The sequence below is a fragment of the Myripristis murdjan genome, chromosome 6 (genome assembly GCF_902150065.1).
Source record: "Myripristis murdjan chromosome 6, fMyrMur1.1, whole genome shotgun sequence".
NCBI lineage: Eukaryota > Metazoa > Chordata > Actinopteri > Holocentriformes > Holocentridae > Myripristis > Myripristis murdjan.
In genome coordinates this window covers 4,661,778-4,683,992 of record NC_043985.1, presented here as the reverse complement: position 1 = coordinate 4,683,992, position 22,215 = coordinate 4,661,778, and the positions used below count along the sequence as shown (strand labels likewise).

Below are 22,215 nucleotides of genomic sequence, written 5' to 3'. Positions count from 1 at the left end.
GTATTATGTCTGTGCACTGATCCTGCTTTTAGGAAACATGCACACACTGAAATGTTGATTTTTTTTTTTTTTTCTCAGCGGAACTGAGCAAAGAGAAATGACACAAAAATCTCCTGCTTCACAAAATATTTCCATCTCGGGTGGAGGTGTATCTTCAAATTTGCAGACGCAGCATGTTGATTGTTGAATTGCTGCTGCCAAAAGAGCTTTTATCTCAATGCAACAGGAAAACGTGCATTTTTCTCTTATTACTGACATTCACAGAGGCTTAGTGCTTGTATTCTTCTTTTCTGTCAGCAATATCAAGAAGCTGTGATATCAACCAGCAAGACAAAAGACTAAATAGGCCACCACCTGATTCCTTGACCCTGTGCTTAACCTGGAGTCGAAGGATCTAATCATAGTGCTGCCTAATATGTTTATGAGTCATATTCAGTGGCATATGGCAGGTAGGCTCTCGCTTATCATGAATTACAAGAGAGATAAGAGAAGCCATAAATTCATAAAAGTTGTAAACAGTGGAAAGAGGCATACTCAAGCACACATGAGGTTATTTTTGTTATTCGCTGCACCAAAAGCCATATTTCTTGTGGAAATCTCCCAATAGGAATTTGGACGAGGTTGAAAGCTCCGTGAAAGGGCATGTTTGAAGTTTTAAGTGGTGGTTGTCAGCTCAGACGTGCCTCTTAACTCCAGTTTAGGCAGCTAGATATGATAAATGATGTAATGATGAGTGGCTCTCTTTGCATCTGTCTATGTGATGGAGCAAATCTGCCTTCTTTTTGCTTCTGCATGCCTATTTCTGTCTTGAGGGTGCCCTCGATTGCTTGAGGAGGGTAAAGCAGAAGAAATAATTACCATTCGTCACTATCAGACACAGAAAATAACTTATTGCAACTACTCTGCTTGCTGTGGTTGTGTTATTTTTTTTTATTTTTTAAATAACGCTACTTTCCTGAGCACTTGCAGGACTCCATACTTTTGCTTAGTGCTTGGGTCATTCCTACTTTTACTTGGGTACGTCTCTATTTTTAGATGCAGGACTGCTTTGAGTGATGCTATTTTTCACATTGCTTTATACCAGTGCTTCTGAAAAAAAACCTTGTGTAGTTGGTACAAGCTTTGTTTAGCATAAGGAGGACATTTACAAGGACATTTTCCGAGTGACTGGTCTGTTCATTTGGGGGAGGGGGCAAATTTGGAGGATTGATTTCATGTTGCACTGTTAAAGAATCCCTGATTTGAGTAAAATTTTAACTGGATAAACAAAATATCTACCTGAGTAAAGTATTGCAATAGTCACCCAGCCTCTGCTTCCCATAGAAATTGCACACAAACATCAAAAAGACTCTTAAAGCCATCGATGTGAACCCCAGAATGTGCTGTAGCTTGATGTTATTAGTTTAAAATGACATGTTAAGCCATTTTGCTGGGTAATGTGGTGTGTAGAGGAATTGCATGGATTCAGAGTGTCCCCAGCAAGCTTGGCACCCATTCTCATAAGTCTGTCTGAGGGAGGAGGGACACTTGAGACTAAAAATAAAGAACAGCCACATTTGAGGTCAAAATTATCATTACATTACCATTGATTTGCGAAAACCCACCAAATGCTGATTGCTTTTAAATTGAATCTGAGGCCTGATTGATTATAGTGCGTGTAATATAATTCTAAATGGGGGGCGCTTTTGACCGACAGTCATTTTAATTAGCCCCCCTGTTTTAATGAACAAGCCTTAAACGCTAGCTTGAGAAAACATCACAGAGGCGGTCACAGCAGCATTGATTTTATGTTACACTGTCAAAGAATCCGTAATAATTCCTGATTATGAAATAAAATAAGGATCACATTCCGTGCCTTCCCAGTAACAAACTGGACTTTGCTGGCTAATTGTTTTGTGAATAGATTAGAATACATTTTATTTGCACATAAGAAATTTACATAAAACTGATTAAAAGAATGCAAATTTGGTTTGAGCTGCAGCAAAGGGTGAAACTTGGAAGGGCCTCTTGTTGGTCCTGTCCTGGGCAATAAAGACGTTATATGTCAGATGATGCTCGCTCATAGCAGATCAGATGTGTCAGTAACAGAGGTAACTGGTGACAGGTACTGTATCTGTGGCGAGTCACTCTCACTGCTGGAACTTCTTTAAAACAAATACAGATGCTGTTTGCTGCCATGGTGCTTTAGCTAGGTGTGCCAGTCGAACCTGTCGCAGAAATGACTGCAGACATGGAATATTCCGGCTAACCACACTAATCACCAATATACCCTGCAGAAGAAGAGAGACATTCAAGTATATGGTTCTGCTCAAAAGATAGCAAATTAGAAAATCCTATGACAAAGAGAGAGAAAAGACCTGGCAATGTGGGGAGATGTTAGATGGATAGATAGATAGATAGATAGATAGATAGATAGATAGATAGATAGATATACTTTATTGATCCCAACCAGGGAAATTCTGGTGTTCCAGCAGCAACAGTAGAAACATATAATAAAGTTAAATAAAACAGAATAAAGGCTAAATATTTACAATAAAGACTATAAAGACTAACTAAATATTTACAATAAAGACTATAAAGACTAAAAACTAAAAATATACAATAAGGGCTAACCTAAGAAAAAGAGATATGGGATGTGAAATATACAGATGGTAATGAATATGAAAGTATATACATTTTTTTTTTTTGACATCCACATGGAGGCAGTTTTTTCCTTCTGCAGTTTTTGATCACCGAAAACCCGACTTTTGGAAAAGCTCTCCAAAACACCGACATTATCACCACGACTTCTCTACTTTGTGCGTGCTGACCTCACACAGTTATTTGCAACCACTTGTATTCATGTGTGATTTTTATGAGAAGCTCCGCCTCCTCCCCTGTTCAAATGAACAGCTCACTTTGTTACTGTCTCTCCACTTGATTTTCCATACCGTTTTAGACATAGTTAAGATGTTCTGACTGTTGGCTGCACTCGCATCTGGAGCTCTTTGGCATGCCATCACTCCTCAACCTCTTTGCACGTGTGAAAACATCTTAACGTGTGTCTTTACATTCTCATCTTGACAGCGATATTTTTCAAAAATGCTCCCGTGCGGACAGAGTTTGTTCGCTGTTTTTTAACCAATAAATAAAATTCCGTCAAAAGCATGCATCCCTTTGCAGACATGGCCACTGTGTCTGGGACCAAACATCAAATCTGGAGACTATAAAACAGAGATGCATGTGCATGGCAGTGCAACAAAATTCTAATGCAATTTTTGAATGCAGCCTTAAAACTGCAATAATTGAGATCTCAAAATTGACTGCCATTTGGACTCAATTAACAAAAACGTGGAATAAGCATATAGTTTATGGCCAATGACAAGTGCAGTGTGAATGTAACCACTATGTTATTTGCTTTGTTTAACATGTGTTGGTTGAATCTAAATAGTTCTCATTTAAATATTCCCTTTGCAATTTTGATTATTCCAGCTTTAACATATGTCCTTACATTTTACATTTTAGGCATTTAGCCAATAGTCTTATGCTGAACAACTGAGTGCAACTGTGAAATAATCTTGAATTTGTAGACTGCCAACAATACAGACAAGCAAAAGTAAGGAGGGGGTAAAGGGGTCATACCCACAGCACTCTGACAGTAGATGGTGTAAACAGTATCTACTGTACTATCAGTGCTGGGGCTGATTCAGTGGGCTCTACTGTGGATGTCACGCATTGCACACGCACATGCCCAAGCCTGCTCATGCCATCACTAAGCTGCTGTTAGTTCACTCAAATTCTCCCTGAACAAGAACCAGGGCGGTGGAAAGTTTTGAATGGCTGGTCAACTTCGTTTGTGTACTTCAGCAACTGCCTCGCCATTATCTAGCAGTTATTTGCTATGAAAAAAAAGAAGAAATTACACTTGAATGGTAACACTTTGAGTGTGATGAAAGAATGGAAACTTCATCAGTCTGTCAAACGTCACATTTGTGTCATTCCACATCAGTCGCCCACCCAGCACGACACAGAATGTACCGTAATATCATGCACGTAAACATGACGAAAATGTACATAGAAGCGCCTCTGCATCTGATAATCCACGAGATTTTTTTCATCAGTGTCACAGATTGCATTGCACATGCCCGAGCCTGTTCATGCCATCGCTAAGCTGGTGCAGAACCCAGCAGTGTTCCCCCAGCAGGTGGGCGAGTCTCCAGCAGCCCTGGAATCAACAAAAGAATGAAAATGCTAAGAAAGTGCTTGTCCTGTCCTGTTCTTCCCATTTTGCTCCTTATAAGCTGCAGTTTTGATAAGGAGTGTTTGCGAGTGACTTGAGTGAGCATGTGAGACTGTGTGTGGGTGCACAAAAGAGATAGTAAGACTGAGATTAGATCAGTTGTGTTTTGACCCTTTACTAGAAGGAGTTTCGTCCCATGCAGGAAAATAAAAAAAGTAAAAATAAAGAGCAAACAAGTTTTGTTTTGTTGGCATATCTCATTTATTCATTTCAGTGTTTAATTCAGAATTTCAGTAAAGAGTTTTGCTTCCATAATGGTCTGAATACTGTGTGGGACAGCAAGAACCAAAAAATCTCTTTTTTTTTTTTTTTTTTTTTTTTTTGGCATGATTATGGTCAAAAATGAGTCATGGATATTTTTGTACCAGGGAGTTCCTTTTTGAAGTTACTCCTAATGGGAGTTTTTTTTTTTTTTTTTTTTTACAAAACCATGCATGTACTGGCTAGTGTGGTCACTTGTTGTTAGAAGAACCTGTAACTTCTGCTATCCAAACTCCAAAACTGTGTGTTTACGATCATGCGAACCACCACAAACACCTTTTTACTGCCCCCAATGAGGTGAGGTGTCATTGACCCATAACAACAAAACCAGCCTAGAAACATTTAAAGGTGCCATATTTCAGATGTCAGATATATGAGGAAATATATCCAATGAAGATGTCATTAAAAGTGAATTTTATTTGTTAAATTTAAAGTTTCTGTATTCTCAAAATGTTTCCTGTTTTCTACACAGTTTCAGACTATCCTCCGGTCAGCAGGTGCTGTTGTTGGCTGGTCAGGGTCCAGTACTGTGAATATTTCCACATCACATTCATTCAATTTTATTGAGTTCAGATGTTAACTAAATAAACACATTTATTTGCAGGAGGTAATGAAAAACAGGCTTGTTCTAAGTTGTAACATATCTGAAAACAAACCATGAAAACTGTGAAGGCTGGATAGTATGGGACCTTGGGAGCATGCATATCAGCTCCAGCACACCCTGCCCGGCCATAGACTGTGTGAGTGTGTGTGTGTGCGTGTTTGGTGAGACCTGGCAGCTGTGTGCCCCTCCGCCCCTCCTCCCCCAGGTGGGGTGGTGTGTCACCGGGCAGCCTTGTCCAGGCAGGTCCCTCTGCATGAGGAGAGGTTGGGTCAGCACCCACAACCAGCTGCACCTCTCTGCCACATCAGAAAAAGAAAAGCATGCACTTCAGCCAACATCAGACTTTAAAGGAACAGTTTACCTTAAAAACAATTTGAAGCCTGAACCAACCGGACCATATCACAGGCTGATATGTGTCACAACAGAATGATTCATTTTAACTTCATTTTTTTTTTCAATCGCTTTACCTCCTCTGTAAACTCAGAAACCATGGTATCAAAACAGTTAATACATAGGCCTAATGAGAGGCGCTCTTCCCAAAATAACTCTTACCATGACAAAACATTTCAAACATGCAGCAAAAGCACATTTTGTCACCGCCCAATACAACTTGCAGTCAAGCAAGTTAATCATGCCACTCACTCACTTCATACTCAACACCAAAATGCAACACACCCTTTTCAGTCTGAGCAGGTTCTTACTTTTTCCTGTGTGTATTGTAGTCATATTTTTTTGGACAATTTCCATAGTTACATGTTGTAAAGCAAGTAGCAAAAGCCAATATTTCCCTCAAACAACTCAACTTATGTCCAGATTAGTAGATTCCTTCAATCAGCTCTACTGTACTGTAACACAGTTGACAACAGAATACAAAATACAGCTATCAGTTTGAACAAGGTTCTCCTGTGTGCGACACATTCAAATGTGAACTTACAGTAAAGAATTGCATCCAAAGTCAGAAAGACTTTAAAGTGAAATTTTACTGTATTGATGGCAAAAACTGAAATACTGTAATTCACATACAGTATTACACAGAAAAACTCAAAGGAGTTGAAAAAAAAAATACAGAATAAAATTTATAGTCCCTTTTTTGTAGGTGCATACTGATTGATTGGTGAATGGTGATTTGTGGAAAGGGTAGTGATGCAGGTGCACTAGTGATTTCACAGTGATGCAGGTCATTTCTATCAGCTGTGAGCAGATGTTTTGCTTTTGACTACCACAGTGAAGTCAAAGGAGTCAGGGCCATGTAAATGACACATGTGAGAAGTGTTGTGCAAAAGAGCCTGAAAAATGTGTGAATCCAATGAAAAGGTATGAACAAATTTGTAAAAGAAAACTTCTGCTGGGGTTTGGAGGTGAAGATGACAACAAAGTGGATCCCAGTTTCATTACACTGGAAAAAGCGATAGAAAAAAACTGTATGACCAGTATTCAGCGTGCAGAATAACAGCCGTGATTTCCTAATTCGTGATTCCAGGTCGTGATTTCCAGTAAGATGGTGATGAAACAGCAATGGCAGCTCCATTTCAACATTGGCTGTCCACCTCAGCAGTGTTTGGTTTGTTTTGTCCTGTTCATGTCTGCAGATATTTCCTGGTGATTATCTACATGATTTCACATTCACTAAACGTCAGTGTTTATTTTCGTACTCAGCAAGTTAATCATTAGCAAAGGACTTCAGTTTCTCGTTTGGAAAAAAGTTGGAGGTGCGTGGAAGTCCTTTTGCATGGGGTTTGTATGCACATCTTATCTTTGCTGCTGCTGATAAAGTCAGAGTAGTAAATATGCAAACCGTCAGTGCATGCAAGCTGTCTTCCAATGACTGGGGTGGGAAATTACCAACAGCCACCTTCAGCCAAATACTGGTGAATTCAGGCCACGGTTTGTAAGTTTATCAACTTCTATGACGTTGGCAGGTAATCAACCATAATTTATGGGTTGTTTTCTATTTCAAAATCCAGACAGCAGCTGCAAAGTAGTGAACATAGCCGGTGAAATTTGGAGTCTATCAAGCATTGTGACTGATAGATGATAAAGATTGTTTCCTGCCCTGCCAGTTGCGCAAATTGCCTTGGTGAGCATTGTGGGTGAGGCATGTCAGCTTCCTTTTTTGACGCACTCCTACAAACAAAACATACTCCTCAAATACACTGGCTGCTCAGAGCCTCATCTCTGATTGCATTGCTTCAATGCTTTCCTGACTACCACGGATGCACTTGCCAATAGTGCCAGAGGCCACTTATGATACACTTGTTTAGTGTCAAATATGGAGGAGCTTTGCTCGACTGAGCTTACGAGTCAGGGCCCCAGAGCTATTTCTTAATCAGCAGCGTGCCTCCTACTACCCTATTTCGCCACATGGTGATATCCTGCTCTCTACTGAAATGAGACATGTGGATGCTTATCAGCCCTCACTCTCTAAATGAAGGACCGAAAGCAATCTCCTTTTCTCTCACTGCTGTCCTGAGCAGTGCCCTCACCTCGACCCCGGATCATTCTCTCATTTCCTTGGCTCTGTCTCCTTCAAGCTTTGTCATTGAAGTCTGAGTCTAGTCCTTTGAAACGGTCATAATCACAAAGTTCGCTGGAGCAGCAAATGGCCCCAGCAGGCCAAGCGGTCGGGCCTGCAGCCACAGAAGCCGGCTGCAGCTTAATGTCCATTAGGGAAGGCAAATAGTCCAGGCTGAAAAAAAATGTCCAAGTTTACTTCATTTCCAGATTTTTATGGTTTTACTACTTCTCTATATGAAACGTGCACAGTGCAGATTTTTGGCACTGACGCTTTGCTGAATTTGCCTTCAACCAGACTGTCAAACAGATGGAGCCAGGATGGTTTTAGACAAGCACAGTCCGCCGCAGAACAGCAGAGACACATGGACAGAAGCCTTGGGCCAGTGTAGGCTGTTGATAGAGTGCATGTACTGTATATATGGACTGGTCATCTGGGACCATTATTAAAAGGCACAGCCATCAGCAGCCAAGTGTGTGACTGAAGTGTCCTTGAGCAAGACCCTGAAAACTTACCTGCTCATACATGCACCTTTCCCACCAAAAAGGCCCCGGGTCTTGTTCTTGGGAGTGGGTTCTGAGGCCAAAGTGAGTCAGTTGCAGGGACCATTGTGGGGCCAGGAACTCAACTCATGGGGCAAAATAAAGGCACTGGTTCCTTCAGTGGAAATAGGGCCAAGGGGTCCCACTTCCCCAAAAGAGGGTTTCTGTGTTCTGGGGACAGTTCCTTTGGTGGAAAGGGAGTATCAGCGTAAACCTCTCTGGGTGAGACAGCCAGCTAAATGCCTAAACTTTAGAAATGTCAAGTGATGCAGAGCTATCTGTCGACCCGATCACCAGTCTTCCTGAAAACACTTCCTGATAACCTTCTATACTATTTGACCAAATGGAAATGGACACCAAGTCATTCCAGGATAAGACCTCCCATTCCATTTGCTCAGTAATCCCCACACAATAGAAGCAAAGGCTTGTGCCTGAATGTGTACTCAAGTAATGGTGGCGAATAGAGAACAATCCCCCTCCCGCCCCAACTCCCCGTCCATATACTTGCATGGCTTTTATCACCCTGCTGTGCTGCCAAACAATGCACACAAACAGGGGCTGCTATCTAGTCAATCCCCGGGACACTGCCGATATTGTCTCTGCAGGCTTTGATCTTATCCCCCTCCCATTCAGTGATCCTGGCTTGAATCATATTGCAAGAGACAGGCAAGCTCACACCTGAGAGCGATGAGTTGTTTTTCTCGGAACTGAATGTTGTATTTTAGCGTCAAAAGCCTTATTTGGCCAGCAGATGGACTTGAACTGTCCCGAAACCAAAAACAGTTCAAATTAAGTTTAGATTAACCTTGACTGTTTTGGTTAAGCATGTGTTGCTCAGGAGAAATGATAAGTAATTACCTGTTTCCATTCAGATCATGAAAGCGGTGTTATTGTAAGCCTCACACAAGGCAAGCATGCACATTGCTTAATGTGAAAAAAAAAAAAACAACTTCTGATTTATCTCTTGTTGTGTTGTGACTTTTTTTTTTTTTTTTTTTTACCCGCAGCATCATGCAGTGTTCAACTGGCACAGCGATAGAGTCTCTGAAACAGTGCCACCTGCAAGCTGTCATGAAGTGTTCTGAAATAGTTTATGGTGACTTTTTGAAGGTCCATTTTTATTTAAAAAAAAAAAACAAAAAAAAAAACCTGTCTCCAATTAGAGCATTTTTTATGAGGTTTTGGATTGTTTGTATTTCCACCAATTTGAATTAGTATTTTTGGCCATGTCTTTTTCCATGCAAAGCTGTTGCATTATTACATTGGCCTTCCAGTGACACTTGGGGAAAGAGACAAATATGACAGACTATGTGGCTAAGCAATAAAAGGGCATTTTCAGTGCAGAATGTTTTTGTCCACGTCACTGTGCTGCATATTGCTGGGCGATGTTCCTCCTCATTCGCTCTCGCTGGTGCTCCGCAGTCGTATTTGTTTCATTTCCCTTCGCCTGGCCATGATCTGTGCTCTGCTATGAGTATGAACACGCCGTCTGTGCCAGCACAGCGCCTGCCAGTGTGATCTCATCTCATCTAGGCCAGAGCAGAGATGAGGAGGCCCTCATGTTCAGCGCTTATGTTGACCCTCCGCTGATAAGCTGCCTCGTTTGCTGAAACAATCCACAGTGCTGTTTACAACCCCAGGTTATCTGGCTGCTCTTCAGTGGCTGCTGTTGGGCTGCAGCTCACCAACTGCTGTCGCCCTGCCTTGTCTCAAACAAGCAAAGAATCTGCACTTCAGTCTGTTTCCCTGATACAAATTACCTCTCAGATCCCCAAGAAATGAGAACCAGAAAGAGAGAGAGAGACACTTTATGGCTCTTTTCCAGTGCATGGTACTGACTCGACTCGACTCTTTCACTTTTTTTGGTTTCCCATTGGGCAAAACTTAGGGAAAATACCTGGTACTACCTCCAGTGAGGTTCCAAGCGAGCTGAGGTGATACTAAAAGGTGACATAAAAACACTGCAGACCACCAACTGATGAGAGAAAAACTGTCAAGCTCTGTTTACAACCAGGAATTACCAAAGTGAGACTCGTGAAACTTATCGCAATCATAGTTGATAATCTATTCATGCAAAAAAAAAAAAAAAAAAAATTAAATATCAGTGAATGTCTTTGTTACACTTATGTCAAGTTGGTCTTGTTGATTTTTTTTTTTTTTTTTTTTTTTTTGAAAATAAAACACTATGGGGCTCCGGTAAAGAATTGAGTACAGGCAAGCTGAGCCTGTACCATGCAGTGGAATAGGGGCACTAGATCTATGAAGGCACTATGCTCTAAATGGTAGCGAGGTGGCCTTAGGAGCTGTTTTCAGCCTTTTCTCATTCACATTGAAATCATTCATTGGTGGATGGAAGTGATTATTCCAGACTAGTAAGAAGCAGGAATTCTCTAAAAAGAAAAAGGGATTCGGTAGAATAACTGAAAATGTCAGTTTTGATCTTTTTAAGACTTTACGGTCTTCTGCAATTGTTCGTATTCCTACATCATATTGAATCTCTGCCTCCTCAGTGTAAAGAGACAATTAATTTTGACTTTTTTAGTGAAGCTGTTATAGTGGTGCACAGCAGAACAGCTGTCCTTTTGAAGCCTCTGCTCTGATTATAGGAATCAATTTGAGAGGGTAGTATACTAATGCTAATAAAATCATGCCAGTAGAAGATGGGCGCTAACTCTGCACAGTACCCCGACACTGAATTATCTTCCATTTCTGTTCATGTGTTTCTTTAATTAAATGCACATGGTGCGGCGGTGGCTGCCACAGTAAATTTGTTTGATCGCTCCACTCAAACGTCAGATTGGAGATGGATCGCACTTCTCGAAGATAGTCTAAAGTAATGTGGCTTTTTGAGCAGGTAATAAGCAGACTGGAACAGAAAAAGTGTATTATGATGATTGTTAGCATCATGAAAATTGCCTAGTATCATTACGCATTTACCTTACTTCTCATGTCTACCTTTAAAGAGACATTTATACATGTTTCCATGTCTAGTTTAGTCATTCATTTAATGCTAAGCATCTGACAGTCGAAAAGTTTTAATCCTGGAACACTAGCATTCAAAGCAACCTACTAACAGGAAGAATAAGGATCAGTGCTTCAGCATCTTGACAACACACATCACAAATATTCCTGTGATCCCAGAATCACACATAATACGGAAATGAAAGTCAGTGAGAAAGGGTAGGAATCCAGTAGGAGCATATGTCTTTATGTATCATGTGGAAACTGCAGGCCAACCATGACAAGCTTGAGTTTATATGGTGTAATGTATCTCATATGTCAGGAGCTCATATGAAACACCTGAGTCAGAGTTTCATAAATGTAACCTAATATCAACCATCAATGGGAAACAGCACATGTTTTATGTAAAATACCTAGAAAATTGGAGTTATTGAAGAATGAAAGCATGAAAAAAAACTTTTCCACATGAATAAATATGCTATCTCACCTGTCTCATCTATATGTATCTGTGAATACAAGAATGTGTTAAGGGGTTGACCTCCCTCACTCCCTTTGATCTGCGTACTGTAACTTTAGCTACTGTAACAGTCTGATGGAGACCAGCTCTGGAAATCTCATCTGAAAAATGTTCTGCTACCATTTAGGCGAAATGGAATCAAAGAACATCTCAGACGCAGCAGAAATTATGTCTTTTGGCATCAAATCACAGAATTCAGCAATCCATTTTGCTTTCCCTTGTTTTGAATCACATAAATCCCAAGTCTCCAAAAACAAGAAGGGAAAAGGAATATGTTGATACAGGCAAGAAAAAGTCTCTGCGTCAAGTAACAATGAGAAATTGCCGCTAACTGTGTTCTCAAAGATGATATTTTAGTGTTTTATTCAAGGCAGGGAGACAGAGGATGCAGGCTCATCATTCACCCGGTCAGCTTTTATACAGTTAAGGTGATTTAGTGGTGCTGAAAAGCTGGAAGCTGCATTGTTCCTCTGTGGGAGAACCCCAGAGACCGACGAAGCCCCTCACAATGACAGATTGCTTCAGCTAACCGCTCAAACGAACAACGTAGTCCTGGATGTGTGCGTGTGTGTGTGTGCGTGCTTTAGGGAGGGTGTGTGTAGGGGTGTAAAGGAAAAAGAACAAAAAGAGAGGAAGGTGGTAAGGGGAGGGTAGAATTGAAATGGGATTAGGAGAATAGGTGGGTGAGAGGGCAAATTTCAACTCAGCAGAAGCTGAACAAAGGAGGTGGGGGGGTCAAGAGAGTCTTTAAGATCCACTATGCAACATTTTCATGAAAAATACTTCTGTTAAATACTTGTTGTACCTTTCAACCAAAAATGTGAGCTACACAAGTAAAACTCAAGTACAGATCTCCCCTTCTCCGGACCTCAGACTTAGACAACAAACCACCCCTTTATCATACAGTCATACTAATACACAAAAAATATTCGGGTGATAGGCCCAGTCGTATACAAAATAAGTTGCAGACATACACAGACACACTTACAGAATACAGTGTTTTCCCTGCTATTATAAGAATTTTGTGCAGCGATTGAACAGGGCATATGGGGAAAAAGGTTTTGATATACAGTGTTCAAGCGAAAAAATCTACCTGATAAAAATGTTTAGCCTGTTTAGCCTCCTAGATATACAAATTTGACCAAGTCTAACATGAATTTGCACTTTCAGAAAAGAAAAGGTTTGCTTTGCGTCCGTTTTGGTCGCAGTCCAGCAGCTCTGGCTTCGCTAATGTCGTGGAGAACCACAGACAGGTCAGCTCTGGTTTCAGGCGAGAGAGAGAGAGAGAGTAGCGGTGGATGAGCGAGCTAGACAGTGAGTGAAGAGAGGGAGCAGTGATAGCTAGAACAAAGGATTTATGAAACCAGCCAAAAACACCAACAATGCACTGCATTTATTTGTGGCAAGAGCTGCTGCCAAACTGTAAAACTTACGTAATTTTAAATGAAACTGGCCTCTGTGACCACTGTGTTTACAAATCTCATTTTTTTCTCCCTCACTGAACCATGACACAGCAGGTGAGGAGATACTGGGTTGACGGTGCTGTGTTTACCTCATTCCTATTCATTATGTGAAAGTGAAATGACTAAAAGGTTAAAGGTCTATTTTACAAACGCTATCACCATCATATAGGGCACCAAGCAGATAAAGAACACAGCAGAACATGAAGAGATACAACAGATGGCATATTCGACAAACACATTCAACACTGAGTACATTCATCGGTGTAAAACAATTAACTGAAAACCCCAGTCTGACCTTGAAGAACAAACACCATAACACAGAGACACTATATGTCACATCAAATGAATAATAGGTCACAATTTGATCAACTATTCAAAGAGTATCATAATTTGTTGTGATGGTCTTCATTTAAAAAATGAAGGTCCTCTAAAAAAGAAAAGAAATTTCCGAGCCATCATCCATCAGCCATCTGAGTCTCATCGTATTAAATTATTATCATCCATTTGTTTAATTTTGCAGCAGTATGAGTCATTTTTTCCAGTCAAGGACGTCTCATGTTAGTATGAACTCTTCAAATGATTCCCCCATGGTTCTCGTGGATGTGTTTATGTGTGAGGCCGTTGTCTGCCCGTGGCCATGCCCACCTCAGGGCCCCATTATAAACAAAGCCTGGCATCCAGGGGGCCACGGGTAGGGCGAGGCCAGCTGCACGGGGTGCACGGGGTCGAACCTCGCCTTCCCAGCCCAGCTTCTCTAATTCCCCTAACTGTCCCTAACACCCTGACAATCCAACACTAAACACACACACACATGCAGGCACACATTAACATGCACATGCACTGCCTGGCCGTATGACCGTGTGTGTTCGGTTAGACCAGGCAGCTGTATTCTTGTTCATACAACACACACGCACACACACACACACACACACACTCCACGGTCATTACAGCTACTGAGAATCAGATTGCAGAGTAACGTGCACCCTGAGTCCAGGTGGGATAGTGCGTGCCTTGACATTACCACAACAATATATATCACAGCCACCACACACACACACACACACACACACACACACACACACACACAAACCATATGTGCATTCCTCTGCATTTTGCTTTCTGTAAAACGTGCATTTCCACACACCCCGATGACAACCCAACCTCTCCGCTGTCCAGAGTGCACAGTTGCACTGGTGATCAGGAGGTCAAAGGTCTGTTATTCTAGTGAGAGGGCCAGCTGAACGGCCAGCAAGGAGACTGGCTCTGTGTGTTGATGCATGTGTGTGAGTCTGCTAACTCCGGCTGAGCCTCCACAACATATTTTTGTAGAGCAGTGCACGTTTGTGTCCAAATCTTCTTCTGCCAGTAAGCCAGACCCCAGTTTATAACTCAGGCATTAGAGTGTCTATTCAAGCTTGGCCTGGGGGCCGCAGTGAGAGTTTGAAAGTGACATTAGGCCACGTAGATCACCTTTCACCCCCGTCTTGGCTCTGCAGAGCTGCGCCGTGGGGCTTGGAGATCCACAACAACGGAGCGCTGCAGCGTAACCCTATCGCCATGTTGTTGTGTTGGGGACAATGGCTGTTGGTTAAGTGTAGGGCAAAAGGTGTACAATGTCTCACATATCTGCCCTGCGGCTCCTGTTTTACGGCAGAAAAACACATTCATAAAAATGCCCTGAAAGATGTAGAACATCCGAGGCACTTGCCCGCACCCTAAATCATCAAAAATGACAAATGTAAGAGGAACATTAATAACTGCGTTCAGCTTAAAGTGATAGCTCAGGCTCTTACCCATGCAGTAATGTTTGCTTCTCCATACAAGTGTAATAGAACCTCCAAATTTGACTCCTCCACTCCTTTCCTGTCACGAGAAAACCACTATATATAAGTAAGAATTGTCACTTCACTTTAAAGAACACTGCAAAAACGCAAAATCTTACCAAGATTATTTGTCTTATTTCAAGTCAAAAATGTCTTATTTCTAGTCAAAATATCTCATTACACTTAAAATAAGACATGATCACCTCAGAAGTAACTTGTTTTTAGACAATTTTCACTTGTTTCAAGTGAAAATTTGCCAGTGGAAAAAGTGAAAATTCACTTGAAATAAGTGAAAATTAGCTAGAAACAAGAAACAAATTTTGCCAATGAAACAAGCAAATTTTCACTTGTTTCAAGCAAATTTTGAAAATGACTTGAAATAAGACAAATAATCTTGGTAAGATTTTGAGTTTTTGCAGTGAACATGATTTGGGAAAGTTATGTTTTTGTATTGTTTATGTCTAGGATGAGACAATACCAGTCAAGATACTGATGGGCTACATGATCACAGAGTTAGAACAGGGTGACTAGCTCTTTTGGAGGGAAACCCACCTTCAGCATCCTTTATCCAGTGCACTCTAGGTAGTTCTGGTGAGGAAAATGAAAACATAAAACCAAGATGTTATTTATTTTAGCATATAAAAAACAAAAATCTGTGTGTTTCCTCATGCAAACCAGTAACCTGCAGCCATTATGAAGAAACAAGCTGTGGGTTCGTTTCTGCACTACATTGAACATAGCTGAACAGCCTGTCCTTAGCAAACTGCTTGCCTCCGTGGCAGTGTCAGTGTGACGTCCTCAAAACTGTCTGTCTCCGTGCCAAGGAAAAGCCAAGGATAATAAGCGGCGGAGCTTCAAACGAAGCTTGTCAAAACAGCCCTTCCACTGTCCAATTTTATTCCCTTGATCCTCAGGAATACCTTTGCCGAAGCAGAGGAATGCCTCCAAGACCTTTCGAGCTCCCCTTTTGATCGACCTGCTCCGCTTTAACAAACACCCTAAAGTCCTGTTTGTTTGCTGTGAAAATAATCAGCCCGGGGCCTGTTTTCTGAGCCGCGTGGCATAATCTCCATATTATCCTGCAGTGACGACGTCTCAATGTGCTGTAGTTTTGAGAAGGGCCCAGGCTTTTTGGCAGGTTCCCATGTTTCTCATATGTGCTCGGTGTTAGTTGCCCTTTTCTCAAAGTGCAGACAGAAGGAGCTATGATGGATTGTATTTTAGCCTGGGTTTCTAGGAAAGCAGACACTGTAGATGTAGCGCACACACACACACACACACACACATCAAAGGCAGTCTGTCTATCATATCTAATGAAGAGTAGGAGCTGTATGCTACCCTTCTCTCCCTCATACCGCTCTCACTTTCTCAAATCCTATCTCTTCCTCTCACTTATCACACATGTTCATATCTGCATCCAATTCCAAATCAAACTCAGACGCGGGCTGTCATTCCTTATCTGGTTTGCACTACCCCTCGGCTCTTCCACACCAAATAAGTGCAGGATGGATCAACTGGCTGCACCACATCACAGCTGTGCATCTGACATTAAAAAAAAAAAAAGTTCAACTTCTTCGCCAGCTTTCTGTTCGTCCGCATTTCTCAATCTGCAGTCGCCAGCCTCGAAGCCATTACATCTAACTTATGATTGTTTCTGTGCGGTAATGTTCAGTTTTGAAGCTGTGCTCATGTTTGTCAACTAGCCAACCCTCCTCGGCCCCACCCCCGACTCGCCTCTTTGTGCGGCCCTGTTCGTTTCGACCCTGCAACTGCACTGAGAAAAGCCCCTCACCTGATTTATTACTCCTCCATTGTTCTTCTCATCTTCAAAGCTTGCCTTTGAGAGCTGCACTAAACAAATGATGCCGCACGGTTCGCACTTACCGCAAATGTGGCCTTATGACCCAGTCATTACTTTAGAGAGAAGGAGAAAGTGGTTAATCAAAACTTTGTATAATGAAACAAGGGATGTAGTTCACCAATTATCTTGTGGGTCAGAACAATCCAGCATAGGTCACAGCATTGTTTATGTGCAGCTCAGTACAGGATAAGGGGTTTGACAACATATGCTGAAATTAAATATGCTAACAGTATTGTGAGTGGGAGTTTGGAGCACCTACTTTATACCATGTGCCAATTTCATTACATGCCCCCCCAGCACCGCCTTTTTTTTGAAACTCCAGTGAAGAGGTCATCAGCCATTGAAGCTGAGAAAACAACAGAGAGCTCAGGCCCAGTCAAGCGACCAGGTCAAGGACCTCAAGAGCAACGAGAGGCTCGGCCATCAATAATTAATGAAACCTGAGGCCGGGACAGGAGCCCGTGACTAAACACAAAGAACTACAACAGTGAGAGAGCACGACTGGGCAGAAAGTGAGAGGGGGGCTTCTGACAGAGAGGGACCCTGAATCCAGCTTTGGCTCCAGTCTGTGGCTTCACTGTATGCTCCAGAGGCTCCAGACACAACAATCTGCACAACCCAGCGGCATTTTCAAACCAAAGCTGGGGAGAGAAAGTGAGGGCCGGCTGCAGGTTTCTGTCCCAAACACAGGAGAGGAGACGGAAGTAGAGAAAAAAAAGGAGGGTGGAGGGAGAGAAAGAATAGGGTTGCCCAGTTGGAGAGGGAAAAAAGAGCAAAAAAAAAAAAAGGAGGGAGTATTCGTGGAATGCACATCAGTGTGAATGCTGAACGCTCTTTGCTGTTTCCCATGAATTCCTGCCATCCGCGAACCTCTACTCAGCAGTGTGTACTTGCCCTAGAGGTACTATCAGACCACAGTTACTGAGCCCTCCATTACGAGCAGGGCCTGATGAAAGAGTAGCTAAGGGGAGCTTAGGAGGTTTGGCTCTTAACCCTCCCCCATTGGGCCAGATATGAAAGAAGATAGTCCACCATGATATTATATAACTTGTGGTCTCAGCAAACCAATCTGTTTGGACAAAGTGTTCCAATCTTTCTGATAATACCCAGAAAGTATGGCTAGCTGTGCCTCACCTAAAGCTTGGTGTAGTCAACAACCTCTCCTGTTTTCTCTGTTTTATGCTCTTACTCAAGTTCAAGAAACTTTTAAATGTTCAAGATGGCATTCCTCACTAAGAATATAAGCACTTTAGTGCCTCATAACTAATCCCATCACTACTGTATCTAAAGCCACAGCAAGGGACACTCCCTTGGGGAATATTGCTGTATCATGTTACTCCTGGAACAAGAATATTGTATTTATTCTCATATTCATGCCTGTGATTCCTCCACAGAGTTCGTCAGACGAGTGCGGCCTGCACGAGGGCGCTCGTGAGGGGAAAGAGAGCGAGTACCGCCTGGAAGTGACCCAGTTTGTCCAAAGGCTGGAGTATTGGTCCAAGGAGCTGACCAACATCTTGGTTACCTCCATCACTGTGGCACAAGTCCATGGCCGCACTGTGGCCTACCTGGGCACCGCTGATGGACGCCACATGCAGGTAAAGAGCTCAGGGTGTCCTACTCTCAGGAAATATTTGTGGGAAGCGTCTTTTTAAAGGCTGTCAGGAACCATGGGGACCTCATTTGCATGGATAATAGCAGCAGTTAGGCGTAAACAGAGATCCCTGAGCTTGCTGGAGCCGGTGTGGTTTCCCACTCTCATTGTGCATGTAAATGGGGCAGGATGTTGGTACGTGAGCAATGAAACCGCCACTCTGGAAACACAACAAGGAGTCAGTCGCAGGTGCCTCTGCAAGGAACAGGTTGGGGAAACTGCAGCCGAGCGCTGGGGCCATCCTGTTTGCACAACCACTGACCTTTGACCTGTGCTCAGCAAGCTTCCAAAAACCCCACGTTCCAGTCTGCCATCTGAGCAAACAGAGCCAGGTTTGCCTATCAATGTACAAACCAACAGTGGATTCCATCTTGTCTGCTGTTTGTCTAATATCTGACGTGACACTGCTGCCTCTTTCGTCTGAAGGGATTAAGATGAAGGATAACTTAAATGTGGGGCAGTGATAAGACGCTCCTGGAGAGCTGTTTTTCTTGACATTTACATATTTGTTCATATACAGTGCATGTGCTTGATGTCTTGGTTATGGGCAGTTTGACAGCACACGGGGCTGTTGACAGACATATTGGCTACGAGGCTGCTGGCTTTCAGTTACAGGACGATCTCTATGTGCTGAACAGCTTTGAACCCTGAAAACTTGAGTTGTCCCAAATTAATCACTCGTCAGGGGATTTGGGGTTGTGAGATGGTTTTAAATTACATGGAACCATGATTAGAGGCTCAAGTTATTTGTCCTACATTTTCATATAAATACAAATGAAAGGCTCACTGGAACTCAATGGAGGAGCTTTGTGCCTTCTACACCACGATGGATCCAGGCGTTGATACTGTCTTTTAGATTGTTGACATTGCCATAAATATCACCATTGTAAAGTACACAACCTGCAGGTTTTGTTAAGACCATCAAAGTGGTGCTGATGTAGACCTGTGGTGATTTTGTGATGTTTAGCAGCTTCAGCCGCTGTCTTTTGAAGTATTCCTCCATGTCCGTCAATGAGTGTCCACTCACTGCTTCTCTTGCCATTGTTTAACATATATTATATTTTTGCTAAATTAGTTCATAAAGGGCTCAAAATTTCAGGAACCTCTCTCCCATCTTGCCTTCTTTAGCACAGTTTTGGCACTGATTTTGCAGTTTTGAAGCCCTGTTAGCTGCTACATCTCTCTCATGTAAGTGGGGACTTTGTGATTCACAGCAGTTCTTCAAACTTCCTTCAAACTTTATCAAGTGCAGTGGTACATCAGTCTGCGCCAAATAGAATGAGATGTGTGAAGTAAAGGTTGAGTTGTCTCACGTGTTTCTGAAACACAATAAGAAAAAAAACATTGCATGGAAAAAATGGCCGACAGCTGCATGGAAACGGGGGGGGGGGGGGGGGGGGGGGGGGGGTGGCTGACAAGATGAACGGCACGCTAATGGTGAATGGCGGGCTTCGATGATACGTTCCTTTGCACGGCATTTTCTACTCGCTGAGTGTCCCCTGCAGCTGTTGCCATGTGTTTTTCTACCATCAGCCTCCCCACCATCTCTTTTCTGTTTTTTGTGGTCGGTTGAATTGGCTGAAGTTCATTGTTTCAGAGCCGGGTGGAGGGAGGGGGGGTGCAGAGGTTCTGAACAGGAGACCAGCTGTCCAGAGAGAGAGGGTTAAGTGGGCCTCGCTAGCATGAGACAGAGACAGACAGAGAGTGAGGGATGTGTGAAAAATGCAACTGCTGAGTTGTTTTGATTTGAAATATTCGCTGATATTTTATTGACTTTTGGTTAATACTAGTCATCCGTCCAGAGAGACAGGAAAAGGGAGGCCAAAAAAGAGAAATGGAGAGAGAAATCAAAAGATGGATGGAGAAAGAAAGAGACAGACAGACACCTAAGAAGAAAGAGGTGAGAGGGGTATTGGAGACAAAACAGGAAAGAAAATAAAAAATATAGTTTCCAGGAAATTTAAAGCAAGTGGAAGAGAAGCCAACTGACCACGCAAGAAAAAGAAATAAAATGGGAGCAAGGAGAAATGAAAGGGACTGGAGGGCCCGCAGAATGTTAAAAGATCACTGACTGGGGAGAGAAGGGGGCCACATGACTCGCACCAGGGGCGGTTGGGGTTTTAGTGCCTTGCTCAAGAGCAGTCAGATGTGACTGCTGGATGTGAAAGTGCACCTCGTTCACTTTCCCGCCTGCCTTGAATTTCCCAGCTGGGCATTTTGAACCAGTGACCCTCGCTGGCCACCTGCTGCCAAACCCACAAGCTTAATGAGAAGTGACAAAAAGAAAAGAAAAAAAAAAAAGAAGAAACAAGAGGTGGTCTTTTCATTGTTTTTTCAATAAAAAAAAAAAAAAAAACCTGTCAACTTCTCACGCTTTCCCCGTCGCTCCCAGCGGACGGAGGCTTTCTGCAGGCAAGCAAGATGGAATAGAGGCAGTGGAAGAAACAGAGCGCTGTTTCCCCGGCAGGCTCCATTCTGGCTCAGGAAGTGTTTCCCTCGGCTGGAGCCGCTCCACTGTGGGAATAACACAGTGGCCATGTTTGAAGGCTGAACTTCCCCCTGCTCGCCTAATACAATAAGCTGTAATTCAAACTGCTATTACCTCCAGAGAGATGCCCGTTGTATGGCCCTGCGTCCAGAGGAAAGCCATCCATTATGCTCACTGTTACAAGGCTGATCATGAGGCGCAGACAGTGGGAGGAATGAAGCCAGGAAACAAGACGTTTCTGAGGGCAAAAGCTCATTGTACATTTAGAGTTTATAGAACTGCAGGCACTCAGCTGGAGCTCTTATGCAGAACAGCATACAATAAGTGACAGTAAAGTCCTTCTGATGAGTTCTTTCACTGTTGTCGATGCATCTTCTGTGTGAGTGTGTGTGTGTGTGTGTGTGTGTGTGTGTGTGTCTATCCCGACAATTTGAAGTACCCATCATTTTGTGCCAAATCCTTTTATGCTGGGCAAAGGGACACTGAAAATCTCAGCAAGAAGGTGAACTACAACATAACTTGGTTACCTCAAGTCACATAGAAAAAACAGTTCTCACCGCATTGGAAAACATGATCATATCTGTAATGTTTTATAATTTTAAAAAATCACTGAAAAAAACATAAAAAACGATTTATTCATTTACTTTTTTTAATTAAATGCAATGAATGCTCACTTTATTAACGCCATGACCACTGTGAATACTTGAACTGATTGGTATACTGGGACACCTGAAAAATGCCAAACCTGAAACAAGGTTAAATGCTATTAATAACTAATTCATAAATACTAATATGGCTTGTGCTGTTTTTAAATCCCTGATTTCTTCTAAGCTGTTGTGATTATTTTCCACCAATTAGCACTGAAGTAACAGGGATGTTTTTGTGTGGATATGTGCTAGATTTGATACATTTTGGGATGTCTGCGCTGCCACGTTTGAAGTTAAATAATGTTAGCCAAATCAGCTGGTAGTGTTGCACATTATTGCTTTAACTGTAATGCAGCACACCGAGATCTGTGTGGCGGCTGGCAACAACTTGCACAGAGTGGTGAAGGCAGGCCAGAAATTGTTGCATCAAAACCTGAAATCCAGTGATGAAAATAGAACGAGAGAAAAGCAAAAGACAAAATATATTGGTGTGTAGAAGATGAAAAAAGCTATTTGTGTAATTTTACAGACAAAAATAGTTGGTCGCCTATACAGCAGTGCCACTGAAAGAGGCATTGCCCTCATGTATTACCTGGGGAAAGG

General features: G+C 42.4%; 1 protein-coding gene across 2 annotated transcripts in view; it reads left to right on the top strand.

Annotated features, from left to right (window-relative positions):
- Window positions 1–22,215, top strand: part of met (MET proto-oncogene, receptor tyrosine kinase) — a 70,069-nt gene that overhangs the window by 5,550 nt on the left and 42,304 nt on the right. For both annotated transcript variants that reach the window (XM_030054011.1, XM_030054010.1), the window contains exon 3: window positions 18,218–18,421. In XM_030054011.1, the coding sequence (XP_029909871.1) occupies window positions 18,218–18,421 (204 nt within the window). The remainder of the gene's footprint in view (window positions 1–18,217; window positions 18,422–22,215) is intronic.